Source organism: Microcaecilia unicolor, chromosome 6 (genome assembly GCF_901765095.1).
Source record: "Microcaecilia unicolor chromosome 6, aMicUni1.1, whole genome shotgun sequence".
NCBI classification, from domain to species: domain Eukaryota; kingdom Metazoa; phylum Chordata; class Amphibia; order Gymnophiona; family Siphonopidae; genus Microcaecilia; species Microcaecilia unicolor.
The window spans coordinates 114,598,297-114,620,464 of record NC_044036.1 but is presented as its reverse complement, the minus strand read 5'-3'; the positions used below and the strand labels follow the sequence as shown (position 1 = coordinate 114,620,464).

The 22,168-nt window shown below is 41.7% G+C and overlaps 1 protein-coding gene across 2 annotated transcripts in view; it reads right to left on the bottom strand.

Moving 5' to 3' along the window:
* Positions 1–5,988: 5,988 nt before the first annotated feature.
* SCYL3 (SCY1 like pseudokinase 3) overlaps positions 5,989–22,168 on the bottom strand; it is a 62,457-nt gene continuing 46,277 nt past the window's right edge. For both annotated transcript variants that reach the window (XM_030205951.1, XM_030205952.1), the window contains 5 exons: positions 21,104–21,291; positions 18,631–18,802; positions 11,037–11,210; positions 7,243–7,907; positions 5,989–6,414 (listed from right to left, as the gene is read on the bottom strand). In XM_030205951.1, the coding sequence (XP_030061811.1) occupies positions 6,349–6,414; positions 7,243–7,907; positions 11,037–11,210; positions 18,631–18,802; positions 21,104–21,291 (1,265 nt within the window). In that variant the 3' untranslated portion in view covers positions 5,989–6,348. The remainder of the gene's footprint in view (positions 6,415–7,242; positions 7,908–11,036; positions 11,211–18,630; positions 18,803–21,103; positions 21,292–22,168) is intronic.

Here is a 22,168-nt window from a genome sequence, read left to right as displayed (position 1 = left end):
GAGTTGAACGGGTAGATGTGAAGCATCTGTTTACGCTTTCCAAAAATACTAGGACTAGGGGGCATGCGATGAAGCTACAATGTAGTAAATTTAAAACGAATCAGAGAAAATTTTTCTTCACTCAACGTGTAATTAAACTCTGGAATCCGTTGCTAGAGAATGTGGTAAAGGCGGTTAGCTTAGCAGAGTTTTAAAAAAATTTGGATCGCTTCCTAAAGGAAAAGCCCATAGACCATTATTAAATTGGATTTGAGGAAAATCCACTATTTCTGGGATAAGCAGCATAAAATGTTTTGTACTTTTTTGGGATCTTGCCAGGTATTTGTAACCTGGATTGGCCACTGTTGGACAGGATGCTGGGCTTGATGGACCTTTGGTCTGTCCCAGTATGGCAATACTTATGTACTTAGTATGCTCTTAGTAAAGGTAGAAGGGCTGTGCTTCTGCAATTTGATCTGTTGGCAGCCTTTGATATGGTAGACCATGATATTTTGTTGGTCTCATTAACAGGGCTGGGGATAGAAGGAACCGTTTTAAAAATAGTTTCAAATTTTTCTTCAAACATGGTCATATGCAGTGAAGATATGAGGTATTTTTTCACAGTTTTGGTCTCCAAAATGCAACATCCTTCAAGGTTCCCCTTTGTCTCCTATAGAGTTTAATATCTTTATGAGTACCCCCTGAGGGTCGCCTGGATCAGGCGACCCTCAGGGGGAGGAATGCTGGCTTCTGCCTAACCCCTGGTAAGCCTTTCCTCAGCTGAGAGGTGCCCAGCTCTACCACCGACTGCCTTTCAGGTGCTGTGGAGGACTTGCAGCTCATCTGCATATCCTTACAGCCTTCTCCGGGGTGACACCCAGGTCCACTCCGATCCACTCAGGGCCAGTTGCTAAAGTACCTCAGTCATTTATGGCCCCTATTCACATTCTCTTCCTAGCCCTGTCCCTTCCTAATCTTTTCCCTCACCCCCCTACCTCTCTCCGCTACAGGAACTCACTGCCCATCCATCGACTTCATCACCTCACCTTCTCTCCTACCCTCTTCCTCCCTCTTGGCTTTTAATCTCCGCCTCTTTCTTCCGTCCATTTTGCCTTCCCCATTCCACCTAAATACCTCTCGCCTTCGTGGCCACACCTCTCCTACTCTCCTCCGCTCTCTTTTACTCCTTCTCTTACTCTCAGCCGGTGACATCAATCCCAATCCTGGCCCCCCTCACCAACTATTATCCCAACTCTACAGATCTCACCGCGACCTCTCTAACCTCATCTCTATTTCTCTATGCCCCTCCTCTGCCCTTCTCTTGCGCCCTATGGTATGCCCACTCTATCTGTAACAAACTCGCCTATATCCAGGACCTCTTTATCTCGCGTCACCTCCATCTGCTCGCCGTAACAGAAACCTGGCTCTGCCCTGATGACTCTGCTTCAGTCGCAGCCCTGTGCCATGGCGGTTATCTATTTTCACATACTCCTCGCCCTGCTGGCCGTGGGGGCAGTGTTGGACTACTTCTCTCTCCCTCCTCCAGATTTCAACCCCTTCTTCCACCTCAATCTCACTGTTTTTCCTCCTTTGAAGTCCACTCTATCCGCCTTTTCTCTCCTCTGCCTCTTCGAATAGCAGTCATTTATCGTCCCCCTGATAAGTCCCTTTCATCCTTTCTCAGTGACTTTGACACCTGGCTTGCCTTCTTCCATGATCCTTCCTCCCCCTCTCTCATCCTTGGTGACTTTAATATTCCTGCTAATGATCCTTCCAACTCTTATATTTCCAAGTTACTCGCTTTAACGTCCTCCTTTAATCTCCAACTATGCTCCACCTCCCCCACTCATCAAAATGGTCACTGTCTTGATCTCATCTTCTCCTCCAACTGTTCACCCTCTAGTTTCCTTGCCTCTGATCTTCCCTCCTCTGATCACCATCTTATAACTTTCACACTTAAATCTCCTCCCTCCCAGTCCCGTCCTATCTTATCTAATTTATCTAGGAATCTTCACGATATTGACCCTTCATCTCTATCCTCCCATGTTTCAAACCTCCTCTCTACTGTGGCACCATCCACGTCTGTCAACGAGGCTGTTTCTTTTTACAACAATACTCTATCCTCTGCCTTAGACACTCTTGCACCTTTGATGACCCGCCCTGTAAGGCGTACAAAACCCCAACCTTGGCTGACTTCTAATATCCGCTACCTACGTTCCTGTACCCGCTCCGCCGAACGCCTCTGGCGGAAATCTCAGGCCCTTGCTGATTTCTTACACTTTAAGTTCATGCTGACCTCTTTCCAATCTGCTCTTTTACGTGCCAAACAGGATTATTATATCCAACTGACCAACTCTCTTGGCTCTAATCCTCGACTTCTCTTCACCACATTGAACTCTCTCCTCAAGGTGCCCCCTCCCCCAACTCCCCCTTCATTATCTCCTCAGACCCTTGCTGAATTCTTTCACAACAAGGTTCAAAAGATAAACCTTGCTTTCTCTACCTCACCACCTCTCCCTCCACTAGTCCGTTCCCCTCTCTCTCCTTCCCCTTCCTCCTTTCCTGAAGTTACTATTGAGGAAACTACACTTCTCCTTTCTTCCTCAAAATGTACCACCTGTTCCTCTGATCCCATTCCCACCCACCTTCTTAATCCTTATTCCTTTTATCTGTCACATTCTCAACCTCTCACTTTCCACTGCGACTGTCCCTGCTGCCTTTAAACATGCTGTGGTCACACCTCTCCTTAAGAAGCCTTCACTCGACCCTACTTGTCCCTCTAATTACCGACCCATCTCCCTCCTTCCTTTTCTCTCCAAATTACTTGAGCGTGCTATTCACCGCCGCTGCCTTGATTTTCTCTCCTCACATGCTTTTCTTGACCCACTACAATCTGGTTTTCGCCCTCTCCACTCAACCGAAACTGCGCTTACTAAAGTCTCCAATGACCTATTACTAGCTAAATCCAGAGGTCAATATTCCATCCTCATTCTTCTTGATCTTTCCGCTGCTTTTGACACTGTCGATCACAGCATACTTCTCAATACCCTGTCCTCACTTGGATTCCAGGGCTCTGTCCTTTCCTGGTTCTCTTCCTACCTCTCCCTCCGCACCTTTAGTGTTCACTCTGGTGGATCCTCTTCTACTTCTATCCCTCTGCCTGTCGGCGTACCTCAGGATTCTGTTCTTGGTCCCCTCCTCTTTTCTATCTACACTTCTTCCCTTGGTTCATTAATCTCATCCCATGGCTTTTCCTACCATCTCTATGCTGATGACTCCCAAATCTACCTTTCTACCCCTGATATCTCACCTTGCATCCAAACCAAAGTTTCAGCGTGCTTGTCTGACATTGCTGTCTGGATGTCTCAACGCCACCTGAAATTAAATATGACCAAAACCGAGCTTCTCATTTTCCCCCCCAAACCCACCTCCCCCCCCCCCCCCCCCACCCCCACCGTTTTCTATTTCTGTTGATGGCTCTCTCATTCTCCCTGTCTCCTCAGCTCGAAACCTTGGGGTCATCTTTGACTCTTCTCTCTCCTCTGCTCATATCCAGCAGTTTGCCAAGACCTGTCGTTTCTTTCTTTACAACATCCGTAAAATCCGCCCCTTTCTTTCCGAGCACTCTACCAAAACCCTCATCCACACCCTTGTCACCTCTCGTTTAGACTACTGCAATCTGCTTCTTGCTGGCCTCCCACTTAGTCACCTCTTCCCTCTCCAGTCGGTTCAAAACTCTGCTGCCCGTCTCGTCTTCTGCCACGGTCGCTTTACTCATACTACCCCTCTCAAGACCCTTCACTGGCTCCCTATCCGTTTTCGCATCCTGTTCAAACTTCTTCTACTAACCTATAAATGTACTCACTCTGCTGCTCCCCAGTATCTCTCCACACTCATCCTTCCCTACATCCCTTCCCGTGCACTCCGCTCCATGAATCTTTCTTATCTGTTCCCTTCTCCACTACTGCCAACTCCAGACTTCGCGCCTTCTGTCTCGCTGCACCCTACGCCTGGAATAAACTTCCTGAGCCCCATCCTTGGCCACCTTTAAATCTAGACTGAAAGCCCACCTCTTTAACATTGCTTTTGACTCGTAACCACTCGCCTCCACCTACCCTCCTCTCTTCCTTCCCGTTCACATTGATTTGATTTGCTTATTTTTTGTCTATTAGATTGTAAGCTCTTTGAGCAGGGACTGTCTTTCTTCTATGTTTGTGCAGCGCTGCGTATGCCTTGTAGCGCTATAGAAATGCTAAATAGTAGTAGGAGGAGGAGGAGTGGCCTAGGGGTTAGGGTGGGGGAACTGAGGAACTGAGTTCAATTCCCGGCACAGGCAGCTCCTTGTGACTCTGGGCAAGTCACTTAACCCTCCATTGCCTGCCGCATTGAGCCTGCCATGAGTGGAAAAGCGCGGGGTACAAATGTAACAAAAATAAAAATAAAATACCTTGAGTTCAGTGGTATTGGACAAGGGCAAGTACCTTTATTCATATGCAAATGATATATTTATCTTTAAAATCAATTTGATCATAGGTTTTAGTCTTTCTAAAATTACAGCTTGTACCTTTTAAGATCCAATTATGGGCTATTAGAAGAATTAAGCTTCAACTGGAATCTAAAACTAGACTTCTTTGGTTTGGAACTCAAATTCAATCTTTTCCAGCTTGTGTGTCTCGTTTCACTTTCTTTTGAATTTTCTTCAAAAGTTTTGGGATTAATTTTAGATTCCCTTCTTTTCAACCACAAGTGAACAGTGTAGTATAAAAATGTTTTTTTAAACTCACACAATTGAGCGCTGTACATGCACTTTTTGAACATCATCAATTTGTGATTTTGACCCAAGATAATTGTATTTAGATTATTATGTATAGTCCTGTTTGGATTACTGTAATTCATTATATGTTGGAATTACATCTGGTTTGCAAAGAAGATTACAGCTGGTTCAGAATATGGCTACTCGTATGATTTGTAAGAAACCTAGGACTCCTTTTACCAAGCTGCGGCAAAAGGGGGACTGCGCTGGCATCGGTGCCATTTTTGATGCGCCGAGGCCCCCTTTTCCAGCAGCTGGTAAAAGGTAGGTCTCTCTTTTTTTTTTAAGAAATGGTCGTGCGGCAAGTGAAGCACTTGCCGCATGGTCATTTGGGGGCTGGGAGAGCCCTTACTGCTTACCCATTGAGATGTGGGTTAAAGGCTCCAGCCCCAACCTGGTGGTAACTGGGCAGTGATTACCGCCGGGTATACACTGGTGCTACAAAAATATATTTTTGTAATGCCAGATATGGCTTAGTGTGCCTATGGAAGAATGTTTGATGCTCTGTACTGAGAAGCAGACTCTTGCTCTTAGGAATACTGCTGAGAAACAAAATCGAATGGACAGTTACCTGCAGGACAGCTCTATCCCTTTTCACGGATGGATGCCTCTAGAACACAAGATGCTCTAGAAGAACTACTATAAGCAAAATGGAACTGATCGAACGAGGAATGAAGAAAAAGGGAAAAAGAGGCCAAAATTTAAAACTTTTAATGAAATTTAAACATTTTTATTGAGGTCAATGGTATCTCTAAATTGAAAACAGATTCTGACCTTCAGTAGGTATATACTGTATATAGAGATTTTTCCTTTAAATATATATATATGTGTGTGTGTGTGTAATAAAATTAGGCTTGCATAATATATGCAATAATTTAAGTGCATTTTTAATATTTGACAAACTCTAGCATTACATTCAACTATACAGATAATCTCCTGAACACAAGTTGTATTGTTCAAGCACTGGCTGCTTGTGGATTAGATCACATTAATAGCCAGGATGCATCTTCTCGTCCACACTGTGCTCTGTTTACATGTCATACTATACACCCATTCACTTCTCAGTAAAACAGTAATAAATTAATTGTTCTTAGTAAATTGTACAGCCATTCCAGAATCTTTACAAGTAGCATTTAAAAAGATAAAAGGAGCACTTTCACCCCTTTAATTTCTGATTGTAAACAACTGTAGCACCCACAATTAAAAAAAAAAAAAACTACAAGAGAATAGCTCCTTACAACTGTCTTTTAGTTTTCCAAATTAATAACTGTTTCTAACAAACTCTCAGACTCCCAAGACAGACTCATATTGGCAAACAAACCAAGGATCCCATGTCTCTCCATCCCTCAAATACCAAGATGTGATTATGGCTTTAGGATAAAAGCTTAGCACCAGCAGTGATACTGCAATTCCTCTCATTTTGTTTGCCTTCAGGAAATCAATCTGCTGTATCATATGCTGGTTGTGAAAAGGAAGGAGAAAACATCCTGGGAGTGGCAACAACAGAGTGGCCTAGTCACTTGTTTGTAAGGGTAGAAATTGTGCCTTTATTATTATCACCAGTTGTTTTCATCCTCTTCCCAGTTCAGGTCATCATCTCCACTCCAGCCTCCTGCTTCTACCTGTAATAAAAGAGCAGCATAAAAATAAGAAGGCTGTAAGATGGTGCTACAATACAGTGAATGGTTTAAGGGGAGCAAAACATTAAGAACCAACTGGTCAAACTTCACTCAAGCCCTAAACTCTACACAAGAGACAGTGTTTTGGCCTCTTCAATTGCCTGTTTGAAAATACTTTTTGTAAATGTCATCAAACTAATCTAGAAGTGATATTTAATTCATCAGTGTCATAACAGCCACTGGAAGGCATTCAGTGCCTCCAAAGATCTGGGCACAAAGGGGCTCAATTTTGAAAAATACTCAGCATGTCACTTAAATGAGGTTTTAGGAACATAAATTTAGGAAGTTCCTTAAATCTGCTGACAAACTAACCCCCTTGTTTACTAGGCCGCACCAATCCCAACACAGCCCGTTCACTTTGAATGGGCTGTGTTGGCATTGCCACGCGACTTAGTAAATAGGGGTTTAAGTTAGGTGCCTAGAGCTTAAAAACAGTGTTAAGCACCTAACTCTTTCATTGCCCCTATAACTGCTTATATTTTAGATTCTTAAAGTTAGGAACTCAGTCCTAGTCACTTTTCAGAAGGGCTAGTTTAGATGGCTAAAATGATGAAAACAGAGCTCCCAAATATTTGGCTCTGCTGCCCCACATATTCAACAAAATCCAGCCTACGGTAAGGAGCTGCATATTCTTTATGATAAAAATAACTTACACGGTCCACAGTACTCCGTGCGCAATAAGCAAGCATGCATGAAAGTAGAAGGAAAGTAAATTTAACTGGGGGGGATTTTTAATTCCTTAGAAATCATTTGGAAAGCCTGCATGCTTACCTCTGTAACCTCAGCAGCAAATCTGGAGGAAAATGACAGCATTTCCATATTCCTTTTTTCCACCAGTTCAGTCCTCTGTTCTGGTAAAATCTGAAGAGCTGATGAGGGTTTAATATCTGGAATCATATCAGCAAACCAGTCCATTTCAGGGTCCTGAGGCTTCTTCCTCACCTGTATAGTAAATTCTTCTCCCAAACCAAGTTTGCTGCCAAACCTTTTCTCAGAGGACATCTGAGTCTGTAAATTTGAGCTGTTTTTCTCCTCCGTGATTGGCTGCTCCCAGCTATTACTGCTACAGGGTGCAGCACTTACTTTTAGTGTGTTGGACTTCTTGCCCAGCTGAAGCGTGGCAGCCAGGGACTCCAATTCTCTGATACTGTTTGAGCTTGTACTGCTCGGACTGTTAGGATAAGCTTTTAAACATATCCATGGTTCCGTCTGGTCTCCTGCACTGCTCCTGGCTGGAGTCCCAGAGATCACATCCTGTCCTGAAATACACGTCTGTATTTTCAAAGTCTTCTGCGCTCCTACCTCCTCCGACTCACTCCAATCTGGCCATTCTTCAACCGGATTCTCAAAGCTATTCAAAAGAGTACAGTTGTCCCTTTCCAAACTAGTGACTTCATTCTTGGAAAGGTTGAGAAATGACTGAACAACCTTCTCTCCTGTGAAGAAAGATGATCACAGAAAGTATAAGAAAGTGGACAACACAAGGCCAATGCTATACAGGTTCAATACTGTTTACTCCTGGGGAAGGACTGTACAAAAATATTGAAAATTCTATGAATATTTTAAAATTGTGCATGCTTTAATTTTTTTGGTGCAGAATTCCCCTATCATTAAAGGCCTGATATCCCCTCTTCAACTCTCTCTTGCTCCAACCAAAGTGTTCTCTTCCCACCCCTCAGCGTGCCCTCTCCACCCCCTCAGCTCTCTCTCCCTCCCATCAAGCCCATCCCACTCAATCCTGTGATCCCCCAAGGTTCCCCCCCCCTAAACCACATACTCTCTGTGACAAAACAGTGGGTTTCTATACCTATGAACTGTATTATTTTACTGACGACATGATTTTACTAATTATAACAACATCCAATATTGATCATAAAAACCAATAGTAACCCAAGGGATTGCAGACAAAGAAATGTTAAAGAAAAAAAAGAAACCTCAATAGCCCAGGGTGCCTACATAGATGGACCACCCCCTAACAGGGCACTTATCTCTTAGGGAGAAAAACTCACTGAAGCAAAAAACAGAGAGAACAGAATAAACTATGAATCTCCACTAGTCGCCAATACTAATCATTTTGACAACTCTGAATAGTTTTGTGTCACCTGCAAATTTAATCACCTCATCCATCATTCTGATTTCCAGATCATTTATAAACATGTTAAATAGCACCGGTCCTTGTACAGATCCCTGAGGCACTCCATTATTCACCCACCTCCATTCAGAAAAATGGCCATTTAAAGCTACCCTCTGTTTTTTTGTCTAATAATCAATTCTTAATCCACAGAAGGCCACTGCCTCCTTTCCCATGACTCCTTAATTTTCTTAGGAGTCTCTCATGAGGTACTTTGTCAAAAGCTTTCTGAAAATCTAGATACACTATATCAACCGGTTCACCTTTATTCATGCCTTCAAATAAATGAAGCAAATTGGTGAGGCAAGACTTCCCTTGGCTGAATCCATGCTGACTATCCCATTAAACCATGTTTGTCTACATGTTCTGTAATTTTATTCTTTATAATATTTTCCACTATTTTGTCCAGCACTGAAGTCGGGCTGGATCACCCTTGGAACCCTTTTTAAAAATCAGCATCACATTGGCCACCCTCCAGTCTTCAGGTACTATAGATGATTTTAACAACAGGTTACAGATCACTAGTAACAGATCAGCAATTTCATGTTCGAGTTCTTTCAATACCCTGGGGTGTATACCATTTGGTCCAGTTGATTTATCACTCTTTAACTTATCAATTTGGCTCAGTATTGAGTATAATGAAATTGGTGTACAGCAATGCGAATGCTGAGTATCATGTTTTGGTAGGTCTGCTTCCACATGATGTCTAATAATTTTTGATCTTTTGTTGGAAGGAAGTTTGAATTGTCTTGGGAGCTTTTATGCTTGCGCATTGCTGATCATACTACTATTGAATGGTGAGATAACTGTTGCTTTCCATGGCCTATTACATCCTGGATATTATATTTGGTGTCTAGGCTCCTCTTTGCTGGTCTCAAGGTATAGATGTGGACCAAATTGTTTTATGATGGTCGAGTGGAACTTCACGGACCAGGAGAGAAATAATGTGTATCCACTTTATGACACTAAGGCTGTTGGCTCTGGGATCGGGCTTAGATGATGTTGGAATCTCCAATGATTTAACCATCTTCATCAAGAACCTCAGGTAGGAAGTATCTTCTGGCTGGGAAGTCCTTACTGGCTCCAGTGGCAAAGGGTCTGACAGGAGCCCAGGTGTCCCACGGCTTGACAGTGAAGAAGAGGCTGGTGAAGGAGCGCATGACCTACGAGCCGAGTGCTTAAGAAATGATTCAAACTGACTGCGTTTCTGCCTTCATGGATTCTGAAGTTGAAATTGACCAGGAGTGCTTCCGCTGAGGAGGTGACAACCGAAGCAGATCATCAATTACAGGGAAACTCTTGTGCAGTGCTGGAGATAGAATTTTATATGAACTGCTGATCCAGGAATTGGCGCAGTAATAATAGTACTTCTGCAGACAGTGTGTAGAATGAGCGTGTAGGCATGGGGGAGAGGCAGAGATGGAATGATGCCTGCTTGAGGCCTCTGACCTGAGAGATCTGCTGGAGGAATGTGATCCATGAGACACGTTATGACGATGGTTCCTATGAGAAGAGGAATGCTTGGAAGATTGCTTCCGATGCCGACTGCACGTGGGGAGTAGAAATGCTTGGCGTTGAATGGTGCTGTGGTGAAATTGGCTCCGTGACAGCATGGCAGAAGAGCATCTCTCTCTTTCAAACACATTGCTGTGCTTTTCTAGTGGTTGTTTGATACCTAGTGATACTTCCCTTTTTTTATATTACAGTAATTCTAGCGATTACAGGCAGATAAATCCATTTAGCAGCTCTTTGACTATCGTTTTTGTTTTTTTCTGGAAGGGGGAAGGAGGGACAGCAGGAAGCGCTGATGGGGAAATCCCATTGCAATGGGGACACTTTCCAAGTACAGAGAATAAGGAGGCAATGGGGTCCACTACCCCCAGATCATTTTCTTCACTTTCAATGCTTCAGAAGGGAAGAGGTCCTGCTGCTATGGTACAGGTCCCCCCTCCCCCCCTCCATTTCAGAAATCTGGAGGGAGAGGAAGGGTCTGGATATAAGGGCACCTTACCCCCCCCCCCCCCCCCCCAACAGAATCATGAAGGTGAATGGTGCTAAATATCAGCACTAGCCCACCTTTCTTTCCCCAACATAATATAGCCTCTGGACCCACCCAGAATTCAACTGGATAAAATTGGGGAGCTAACAACCAATGTCCTGGTCACTTTTCAAAGATGGTCTAAATAGCTTTAACGTAGCCAGCTGGATCCTTTTGAAAATTCACCTCTATGTTAATGCAAACTCCTGTAGATTTGTTGGCCAGTTGCTATATAAGTGCTGCATTCTGAAAACAGTGTTGAACATCTGCCTATGATGGCATCAAGTCAGATCATCTCAGCAGGATTCAGATCAATCATTTGGTCCCATTCATATACCAAACAATAAAAATTAGACAGCTCTTTAGAGGATTATTGAGAATTTGCCACAGATTTACCTGTCTGTAAGGAACTGAGAGTCTCTGTTTCCTCCAAGCATTTCTTCAAAGTCTCCTCACCACTGAAAAACATTTTCCCAGAAAGTGTGCCTTTCGGTAGCAAATTGGATAAGTTATTCTTTACAGCCTGTGTCATCGCAGGTGTCAGGTTACTGACTATATGAATAGGCGAGTCTACAAGGGAAGAGAAAATGGAGCATGAAGTAAAAGACTAAAGCATTAATAAGCTTTTCAAAACATTACAAGCAGCTGATACATGTTCATATGTTGCCAAGAGTTTTCCTTATTACAGAAGTGTCACTCTGCACCACCACCTATGTATTTTACATCTATAAGTATTCTATTACTTAAAATATACCCAGGAGAAAATTTCCACCACTATCCATATAAGGTCACTGCTGTTGCACCGCATACACTGACCCTATATAAAAGCTGTAGGAGGCATGACTGTTGACTGAGCAGCTTTATAATATACAACTGTCCTCATAACATATAGGAAGTGTTGAAAGCCTTTGCTGCCTAGTAACCAGCCTCTAACCCCCACCTCTTTGAACAAGCTCTACATCCGGGTTCTGCCTTCCTTACTGTGAAAGTTTATGCTTTGGGATGTCTGGAGCCAGGAATATAGAGAGTACATACTAGCTTCTTCCATTGCAGCACAGGCTCTAACACAAATCTCTGAAACCAAAACATGAATCAGATCACTTAGATCCCAATCAGAGAATGTGTGGGTGCAAGGAGGTTTAATAGACAGGAGATCAAGTGATGACCAATTAGGTTAATCTCTGTTTCCACCCCCCCCCCCCCCCCCCCCCATGCAGCTGTCATCTCTAGTACACTCAAAACAAACCTGTGAGCTGCATCCATGTTGTCGTTCTTTATTATTGGTAGCATTTTTATTTAATCTCACTTATATTTTCAAACATGCCAGCTTGTGCAGCATATGGATGTACATAGAGGAACTATAATAACAGAATAACATTTCATAGGTTGAGTAGTAATTTGTTATAAATCGTAATCAGTCATTTGGAGAAACTGGCTAATAGGGACACCCTTGCATGAGTTACATTCGTGCAGAGATTTTTTTCTCCAGGTAAAGGGTCACTAAAACAGACATCATGTTATGAAAATCAGGTGCTCAACATTCAGAGTTTCTACTTATTTATGGCAGTTATATCCCACATTTAACATGAATTAGGTTGAAACCTGGAAGCATTTAAAATCTTTATTTTCCTGTGCCTAGATCAAAAGAGAAAGATGATTTGTGGGAACTTGCTCCTTTTGTTATGTGGATTGCAAGTGGTATATTGTAAAAATGCACTTAATATTGTTTATCACTATTTAAAAGAAAGATATTAAATAATGAGGGCAGAGCTACCTTCATGCAGAAGTCCAGAGTCTGTCTAAATGTGCCAACATTGTCCAGTTCAGCACAATATTAGCAGCCAAGTTCATACAAAGTTAATTATGTTCAGTGAAAAATAAATCTGTTGCCACAAGCTACTTGCTATGTAAATATTCCATCATTGTATAATTATTGTTACCACATATTACATATTATGGGCAATTGTTTTAAACTTTGATTGTTTTCTTTATCCAGACCTTACATGCACATGGTTTTGCTTTTTAAGCCCAAAGGTTAATCCTAAGGGTGGTTGAACAATTAGGCATAAACTGTGTTGTTTCTGACTTTATTTGTTTTGGCCTGCTTTGGGTCCTGCTGATCTGTACATCTGCTGTCTAGAATTTTGGAAGATGGAAATAAAAATTAAATTTTGGATGTACTCTGTAGAAGTTGTTGTTTACTTTTGCAATGTGATGGATACCTGTTCTGGTGTGTGCAGTGATAATCTTTGAATAACCACCTATACTTATGGCTATGATTTCTGAACATTTGGCATCATTAAAGGATAAACTTTTAAATGCCCAGTTGGATAATATATGTTAATCTCAACTTTGTTAAATGTTTCAGACATATCCATCTATTTGCTCCCATGATATAACTGAATTCTATTATTCTGTCTCATTGTATTTTCAAATGTAAGCCACATTGAACCCGACTTTGCTTGGTATAATGTGCGATTTAAATGTAAGAAAAAAAATCCTTTATCCCCCACCTTTTAAGACGCTGCCTACTCGCTAGATAGTGATTGCACAAGGAGAGCAAGTTTGGTCCAATGAAGACTAACTCAAAATAACCTGTTCCTTATCTGGGCCCTAGTATTACCATATTGAACATGCGAGCATATCATGTCTCAGTGATTATGATCCACTAATAAGAAACTATTAACTGGCTATCTTGAAAGGATTATATAACCTTTGGATGCATGACTAGGGACACAAACATACACTTATTTATTCAACATTAGAATGCCTCATGTACAGCCACAAAACAACCTTTAAAGGTAGACAGTGTTCACAATGAGCTCCTTTTATTAATCGACCAGAAAGAGGTAAGAGTTTTCAGTTTTGGCACAGTATAAAAGTCATCACAAGAACAAAATATAAGAAAACCAATGGACTGCTTTAGGGGCTTATAGGCCATATAGTTATGTTTAAACAAAAGAGAGATGTATAAAAGAAAATATTTATTTTGACTTATAAAACCACTTGCCCCTGAAACATGTTCAAAACAGAATAAACCATTTGTGTATCTAAAAGGTAAACGTCTACGAAACAGATAAAGATGTGATTCCATGTGCCCCAATGAAAGGAGAGTTTAATTTTACTTCGATTTAATTTCAATATATTCCATCATCTTTATAACACTAGGCTTCCCAAGGCAGATTACAACAGTTAAGATGAGCCCGTCAGGAAACAGGATATCCTCACTGAAATTTGGCCATCTGTATTGTATACAGTGTATTTATTAATTTATTCAGATTTTAGTGTAGAAAAGCGAGCACAAAATACAAAGTTTATAATTGCTGTTTCTACCAGCTATAATATTTTAAGCTATTTTAGTGATGTTCAATTGTTATTTTAATGATATTTATATCTACATACAAGAAGCTTTCAAATAAATTAAAAAGATGTCCAATAAGTAAAAAGAAAAAAATATTTTATCCTCCATCTTTTAAGGCACTGCCTATCCAACTGAAACAGTTTTAGACTTGTTACAGATGGACCAACAATAAAGAACGACAACGTGGATGCAGCAGCTCATAGGTTTGCTTGCTTTGTTTTGAGAGTAAAGGAGATGACGGCTGCGTGGGGGAGTGGAAACAGAGATTAACCTACTTGGCTTCTTTGCTTACAGTGGACTAGATAGGCTCACTTCCACTCCTGTCTATTAAACCTCTTGTGTGCATGCATGGCATTCTACTTCATGAACTTTTATCACTTTTAAGCAGCATGCTACAGGAGTGGTGCTCAAGGTCACTAGGCAGCTGACTAAACAAAAGCAGGCAACAGTGCCACCTGTGCAGCAGAGATCCAGCAACCTAAAAGCCATTCCTATTATGTGAGAAAAACTGAACAAAAGAATGATACATAGTTTTCTCAAGGGCAAAACCCGGGGAAGCTCTCCAGGTCATTCTCTCATCTCCTCTTTAACCCTCACCAAATCCCTAATTATATTCTAATGGCATTTCCTGGTTTGAAAAAAGATTTTCTCACGATACAAATATATTTCAATCTGATCCAGTTTACAAGTACAGAGAAAACCCTGCTAGCTAAGGTCTCATCTACAAGAGGCTAGATGCTGCCAATGCTGCTCAATAGGCAGAAATGGACCATTATACAAACAGAAATCACATTTCAATTAAGTGCTCTCAAAACCAAATGCATCTATTTTGAACCTAGAACATTCTGAATCCCAAAAGAATTGGATCTTCTAACAGAGCCCATGGGGTTCTCTCTACATCTGTCAATCCACTCTACCAGAGATCACTTCTCTCAAAACCTGTACAACTACTACCTGAAGTACTACTACTAATACTACTACTAATCATTTCTATAGCACTACCAGACGTATGCAGCGCTATACATATTATATGCATTGCAGGTACTCTCTCTGTCTCTAGAGGTCTCACAATCTAAGTTTTTGTACCTGGGGCAATGGAGAGAAAAATATGAGCAAATAGCCTAGTTGTAGATTCCATTATCACTGTAGTTTAAAGATGTTTAATTAAATGTAATAAATGAATAATGCATTTCATCAAATTGCCCAAGGTACAAAACAATATCAAAACATTAACAACATTTGTTTTAAATGCTATTATCCTTACTCTCCCCCACCCCCAAATCTTCCCACCCAATACAAGACAAATACAAAAGTAGAAAATGTCCATAAAGGGACCTATGGCATCCCTTTATCACTACTGTGTGCCCAATATGATCCCAGCACCTCCTGGTAACACAGGACAGACGTGACAGCAAAAAAGTACAACTGACTCATCTAGTCTGCCCAGTTACTCCTTCCCATACTCACAGCTGCCAGTCATGAACGCCAATTGCTTTTAATATATTACTCTTTATCTGAGACCATTTTGTCTCCTCCCTTCTTAGCACACCACCCTCCTAAAATAGATAAGCAAGCAAGATCCCCCCCATCTAGCATCCCTCCCCCACTCCCTCATGTCTCAGTACAAGATCCCACAATAACCAAAACCACTAACTGGGGCTATTCTTTCCTGGTTCACCACCTTTCTTTCTGATCGTTCTTTTCATGTAATCATCCCCACTTCTAGGTCTCACTGTGGTGTCCATCAGGGATCTACTCTGTCTCCATTGCTGTTTAACTTGATTTTAAGCCCCTTGGCAACCCTTAGGAATGGAGGCGTAGCCTAATGGTTAGTGCAGTGGACTTTGATCCTGGCAACCTGGGTTCGATTCCCACTGCAGCTCCTTAACCCTCCATTGCCCAAAATTGTGAGCCCTCTAGGGACAGAGAAAGTACCTGCATATCATGTGTACAGCACTGCGTATGTCTAGTAGCACTATAGAAATGATTAGTAGTAATTCAGCCTTTCGGTATCTTGGCCTATTTTTACACAGATGACATTCTTTTTCTTTATCAGACTTGCTCTTCCTCCCCCACAATTTCTTCAGTCCTAGAAACATTGTGGCAGATAAGGGCTAAATGGCCCATTCAGTTTGCCCATCCTCAGTAGCCACTATCTCCTCCTTTTCCTAAGAGATCTCACGTGCCTGTCCCACGCTTTCTTAAATTCTGACATAGTCCTAGTCTCCATGACCTCCACCGGGAGGCCAGTCCACGCATCCAACCACCCTTTCCGTGAAAGAGTATTTTCTTAGATTCCTCCTAAGCCTGTTTTCTCTTAACTTCATCCTATGCCCTCTCATTCCAGAGTTCTCCTTCATTTGAAAAAGGCTCACCTCCTGTATATTAATGACACTGAGGTATTTAAAAATCTCTATCATATCCCCTCTCTAAGGCCTCTCTTCCAGTGTATACATGTTGAGCTTCATAAGCCTTTTCCTATATATTTGATGACACATACCACTTACCAATTTTGTAGTCACCCTGTGGACCAACTCCATCCTATTTATAGCTTTCTGTAGGTGCAGTCTCCAGAATTGCACACAGTACACTAAATGGGGCCTCACCAGAGACTTATACAAGGGCACAATCACCTCTTTTGTCCTGCTGGTCATCCCTTTCTTATGCACCCGAGCATCCTGTCTTGATTCAGTTGCAAAGTGGTTGTCTGACCACCATCTTGTGCTCAATGCTGATAAAACTGTCACTTGTTGGTTCTCTGGTTCCTCTAATCCACCCTTTTCTTCTCTCTCTCTTTTGGCTACTTGTATCACCCCAGTTTCCTATTTTTGCTATTTAGGGGTTATCTTGGATTCCTCTCTTTCATTCCTACCCCAGATTGCACATTTATCTAAGCTTTTTCAACAGTTGCGAGTCATTCGCCATCTTTCTGACCACAATAAGTTTCACTCACTTAGGCTCTCATTCTTCACCTCTCGGCTGGATTATTCCAGTATCATCTATGCATGTTTACCATGTACTACTTTAAAAAAATTACAAACCTTCCAAAACACAGCTGTCAAATTATTGTGTAAAGCCCGTCGTACTGACCACTCTACTCCACTGTTAATAAAGCACCACTGGCTTCCCGAATACTGTATCACCTACAAAATCACACTAACTTTCAAAGCTTATAGGGTAGGCTCCCTCGATTATTTATCCAGTCTTACTATTCCCTAGGGTCCAGCTAGGTTTCTTTGTTCACGTAATGACCATCGCTTAGTTCTTCCTGGTCCCAAACGTACTTCTTTAGAATCTACCCGACATTGTGCCTTTTTCTTCCTTGCCCATTTTGTCTGGAACAATCTCCCCCTCTCACTCTTCGGAGTGACTTATCTTTTAAAGATTAAAACCAACCTGGCTTCTCAGGCAAGCCTTTCGGGATACAGTATGGCTGGATCTTCTGGCTAGAGATATCTCCTAGTCTTTTTACCTTCTCCCTCTCTATTTCCTTTTACCTCTCTGAGTGATTGTATTACTTTCCTATCATCAATGGAGTTCATTTCCCTTTCTGTTATTTTAGTATGTACACTTTCTGCTCCTCCCTGGTGGCTAGAGCGGTCTAGCAAGCACAAATAAATAAATAAAATAGCAAGTGTCCCAACAGCCTATCATTAATCCTGTCGCCACCAACCTGTCAACATGAGGAGTGAGCAGCCTGTTGAACAAACCTAAATACAATGCCTGCATTTCTGCTAGATTTCTAACATTTCATACTATCCACTCTATTGTTCAATTTGGCACCGCCTTCCTGAATTGTTTGAGCAGGGCATGTAAATACTAAACTATATAGGTCTTATAGTCCACTAAGTTCCATCTAGATTCTAAGCGGCTACCATAATAAAGAAATTCTTCATATTGGAAAATTACAAACATCTTAAATCGACAGTATAATTCAATCTCAATGACTATAAAAATTTAAATTTGCTTAGCAAACAAGTATGTCTTTAAAACCTTAAGAAAGGTAAATGTGTTGCTAGGCCCTAATTCTGCCAGCTTTTCACTTGTTTGAAATCAAGGATCATCTGGGCTTATCCCATACACCCTTCAAAGCTTTACTCTCCATTACCTGCTCCAGAAGAGCCATCAATGCACCCAATACCTCCTTATGCCTTTTCCGAGTGCACCCCCATGAAGCCAGATAGCATGATTCCTGGTTACAGGACAGTCTCTCCACTGAAAAAAGTTTTCATCTTGTGCATTACCACCGCTCTAAAAGTACTTAAAGGTTTCCCTTGCCAGCTCACCTGTACCCCATCTCTTTCCTCCAAGGCACATACATGCTGATTATAATGTTTTGGTTAGGTTGCTAATTTTAGCTTGTCTACTGTGCTCTGGAGATTGAGATTTCTTCCATCTCCCTCAGTTTGTTAGTTTTAAAGAGCTTTCTTTAGATGCTGTTAAACCCATTTAATTTTCATTTATCTGGATTTAACACACCTTATCATTGGTAAAGCAAAGCAGTTCAAATTTCCTATTTAAATTTAAATAGCACCAGATCCATTCCAATTTCTTCATTATGAATTCTGATTTGGTATTACGTCTCTTGTTCAGCATCTGTCAATAACAGAGCTTTGTGAAAATTTTTACCTTCTGGGGTAGTGTCCGCAGTCTTTGTAAAACCTGGGGTTGTACTTTTGAAAATCTTGGTTCTTTCACCACCCACGACGACTTCTGGTCCAAGAAAGGAAACCAGTACTGCCAGACTGTGTAGTGTTACTGCTACCAGAGGGTCACTGGTATCTCGCAGGCCTAGCAATACCTGTAACAGAGGAACCAGTGTAGAAAATGAACACCATGCAATCTCTATTAATAAGCTTATATATATATATATATATATATATATACACACATACATATATGTACATACAGTGCACGTCGGATAAGCGCATGCTCTGTTTAACTGCATGCCATACTTCGGTCCCGCTTTTGGTGCCATCAATTTCTATGGGCCCTATGGTGACAAGCTTCGGTTTAGCGCACCACTATGCAAGATTCACTTATATGCATGGTTTAAGACTGCTCCTCTGCAGGAAAGACTCCGCATAAGCGCGCGCACGGAATATGGAAGCCGATTGGCACATGACAACCAACAAGATTTCAAATTTACCACCCCTTTAACTGCCACAGGCAGAATAAGCGAAAGAATGTTGTTAGAGTGTACACTGGAGTCGTTGTCGCGCAATTGTAAAACTTTAACACTGGCTGAACGAATAGAAGTTCTTAAAAAATTAGAAAACAAAGTCAAGCATCTATTGCTAAAGAATATGGTGTCAATCCCAGTCAAATTTCACGTATCTTGAAGCAGAAAGACCAGCTTCTGGAAGACTGGCAAAACAATACAAATCCACACCGGAAACGAAAACGGGCAGGAAAAGCTGAGGAGGTAGAAGATGCTCTTCTTCGGTGGTTTTCTCAAGTCAGGAGCAGACAGTTTCCTGTCAGTGGTCCATTGCTTATGGAGAAAGCTAGTCAGCTAGCTGAAAGTCTTGGACTAACTGAATTCAAAGCCACTGTTGGATGGTTGGAAAGATGGAAGGAGAGGAACAACATAAAATTCAACAGCACGGTGAAAAACAAGACGCTGATGACTTTGGTGCTAAAAATTGGGTTGTTTCTTCCTATCATCTTGAACGAGTTTGCACCTCGTGACATTTTCAATGCTGACGAAAACGGTCTCTACTGGCGAGGGATTCCTGATGGAACACTTGCATTCAAACAAGCCGAAACTACAGGTGGTAAAACATCGAAGGACCGACTGACGATCCTCCTTTGCTGCGATATGGATGGGAGTGAGAAGTTGGAACCACTCGTCACTGGAAAGAGCAAACAGCCCCGTTGTTTCAAGAATGTTAAGCGACTTCCAGTGTCATAGGAGGCCAACGCAAATTCATGGATGACTGGGGAAATTTGGAAGCAGTGGCTAAAGAAGTTAGACACTAGAATGCGGACACAAAAGCGACAGATTTCGTTGCTTTGTGATAATTCTGCTGCACACAGTGATGATGTCAGGCTAACGTCAAGGTGGTCTTCCTGCCACTAAACACTACCTCTTTGATCCAACCTCTGGATCAGGGCAAAATAGCCAATTTCAAACAACATTATCAGGCCCTTGTGCTACGTCGTCTGATGAGCATTATGGATGACCAGACTGGCAAGGATAAACGTGCTGCTGAACTGGCTCGTAATCTATCACTATTGGATTCCCTACATATGCAGAAAGAAGCCCGGCATCACGTTACACAGGCAAGCATTGTGAACTGCTACAAGCGGGCAAGCTTTGTTATGGATGTGGAGAGGAACAAAACAGATGCAGCTATTGCAAACACGTCAGATGAACAGGCTACTGACATCCCAGCCTGCAAACAGCTCACGACAGCACTGATGTCGAGATATGCACCTACACACAGGCAACAGCTGATGATGAAACAGATGATGAAATGTGCAGAGAGGCACATACTGACGAAATTCAGCAACCTCCTGTCATTTTTGCAAGAGCGCTGGAGAGTCTCAACACTGTGCGGGCCTATCTGGAGGCCACTGGATGTCAGTGCTTTGACAGTCCGTAGTCTATGGAACTCACAGACACAAGAGTGTACAGAGGACTATGACTGATTACTTCAAGTAAGCCTAACATCAGTCAATGGAGACTGTATAACGCCAGTTAAAGGGGACTGTATACTGTACATATAATAAACAGTACTGTACATATGTTTACTGCAATATATATATATATATAGCTGGACAGTGATCCAGTACTGGAGCTGCCCTCTGCCAATCTGATGTCTCAGCTCCATACCGAGAGTACAGTGAGAAAATGCATTGTGAGGTTGTAGCTGCCTTCTCCCTCCACTCTGACAATGACACGTGTCATCTTTCTTTTCTTTTTTTTTTTGCCAAAAAAAACCCCTAAAAGCAATTACAACATAATTAAAAAAAAAAAAAAAGCCCCAGTGAGGCTGTTGCTTTCTTCCTCCCCCCTCCCCCATGGCAGTGACATGTTTCAGCTCTATACTAATATAGTACAACAGGGAAACATACATTAAGGCTGTGACTCACCCACCTGTGGCAATATGACAACTTTCAGCTCTTCCTGAGAGAAGAGGTCTGCATAGGCATCAATGTGACTGAGAAGCACCATTCGCACATGCTCTTCATGTACTTTGAACAGCTTCAGGATGATTGGAATCACATGAGTTTGAAAGAGAGCTGGGGACAGCAGGCATTCTGTCTGGCATCTCTGACTGCTATCTGAGGAAAGTACATCCAAAAAGGACAAAAAGACAAAAACACCTGGTTAAGCTTGAAGGGGAATTATACATCCTATGCTTTCTGGGAGAAAAACCATACACACGTTAAGTGCATTCTCGGCTTTATTTATTTATTTGCTGCATTTATACCCCCACATTTTCCCACCTATTTGCAGGCTTAATGTGGCTTACAATATAATACAACAACAATCACATTGATGGGATAAGGAAATCATTGATGTCTCTTTCAAACATTATCTTTACTGTAATTTTTTTTTAAACTAAAATAAAGCTTTTAGCATTTAACCACTGGAGTACTATAATTGGATAATTACAAAATATGTTTATGATAATGGCACTGCCAAAACCCTCCTTTGTAAAAGAACACCAAGGAATTTACAATCTAAATAATGGATGGGAAAGGGAACTCCATTATAAGGCAGAAAAGCAACAGGAAGACAAAAGAGAAGCTTATAGAGAAATAGTGCAGGAAGCCCAAAGATATATAGGCTGAATGGACCCAATTGCACCACCACCCAACCTGCCCCTACTACACAGCAAAGGTGGATGACAAAAGCTATATTTTGAGAGCTACGCCTATTAGACCTCAGCTCTTAAGTGGGCTAGGAAGCTTGTTCCATAGAGAAGATGCTGCAAAACACAACATGCCTTGTTGATTCTAACTGGCCCTTGATAAAAGGTAGTAGAAGTCCTATAGTCATGTGAAAAATGAAACAAGTGGGCAGGGGTATGCAAGACAACTGTGAAAGCAAAATAAGACACATTATAAGTACAGTGAGCTTTATGGGCCAATACTAAAAATTTAAATTGAATTTGAAATTTAATGGGAAGCCAGTAATGCTGGAAAAATAGTAGGG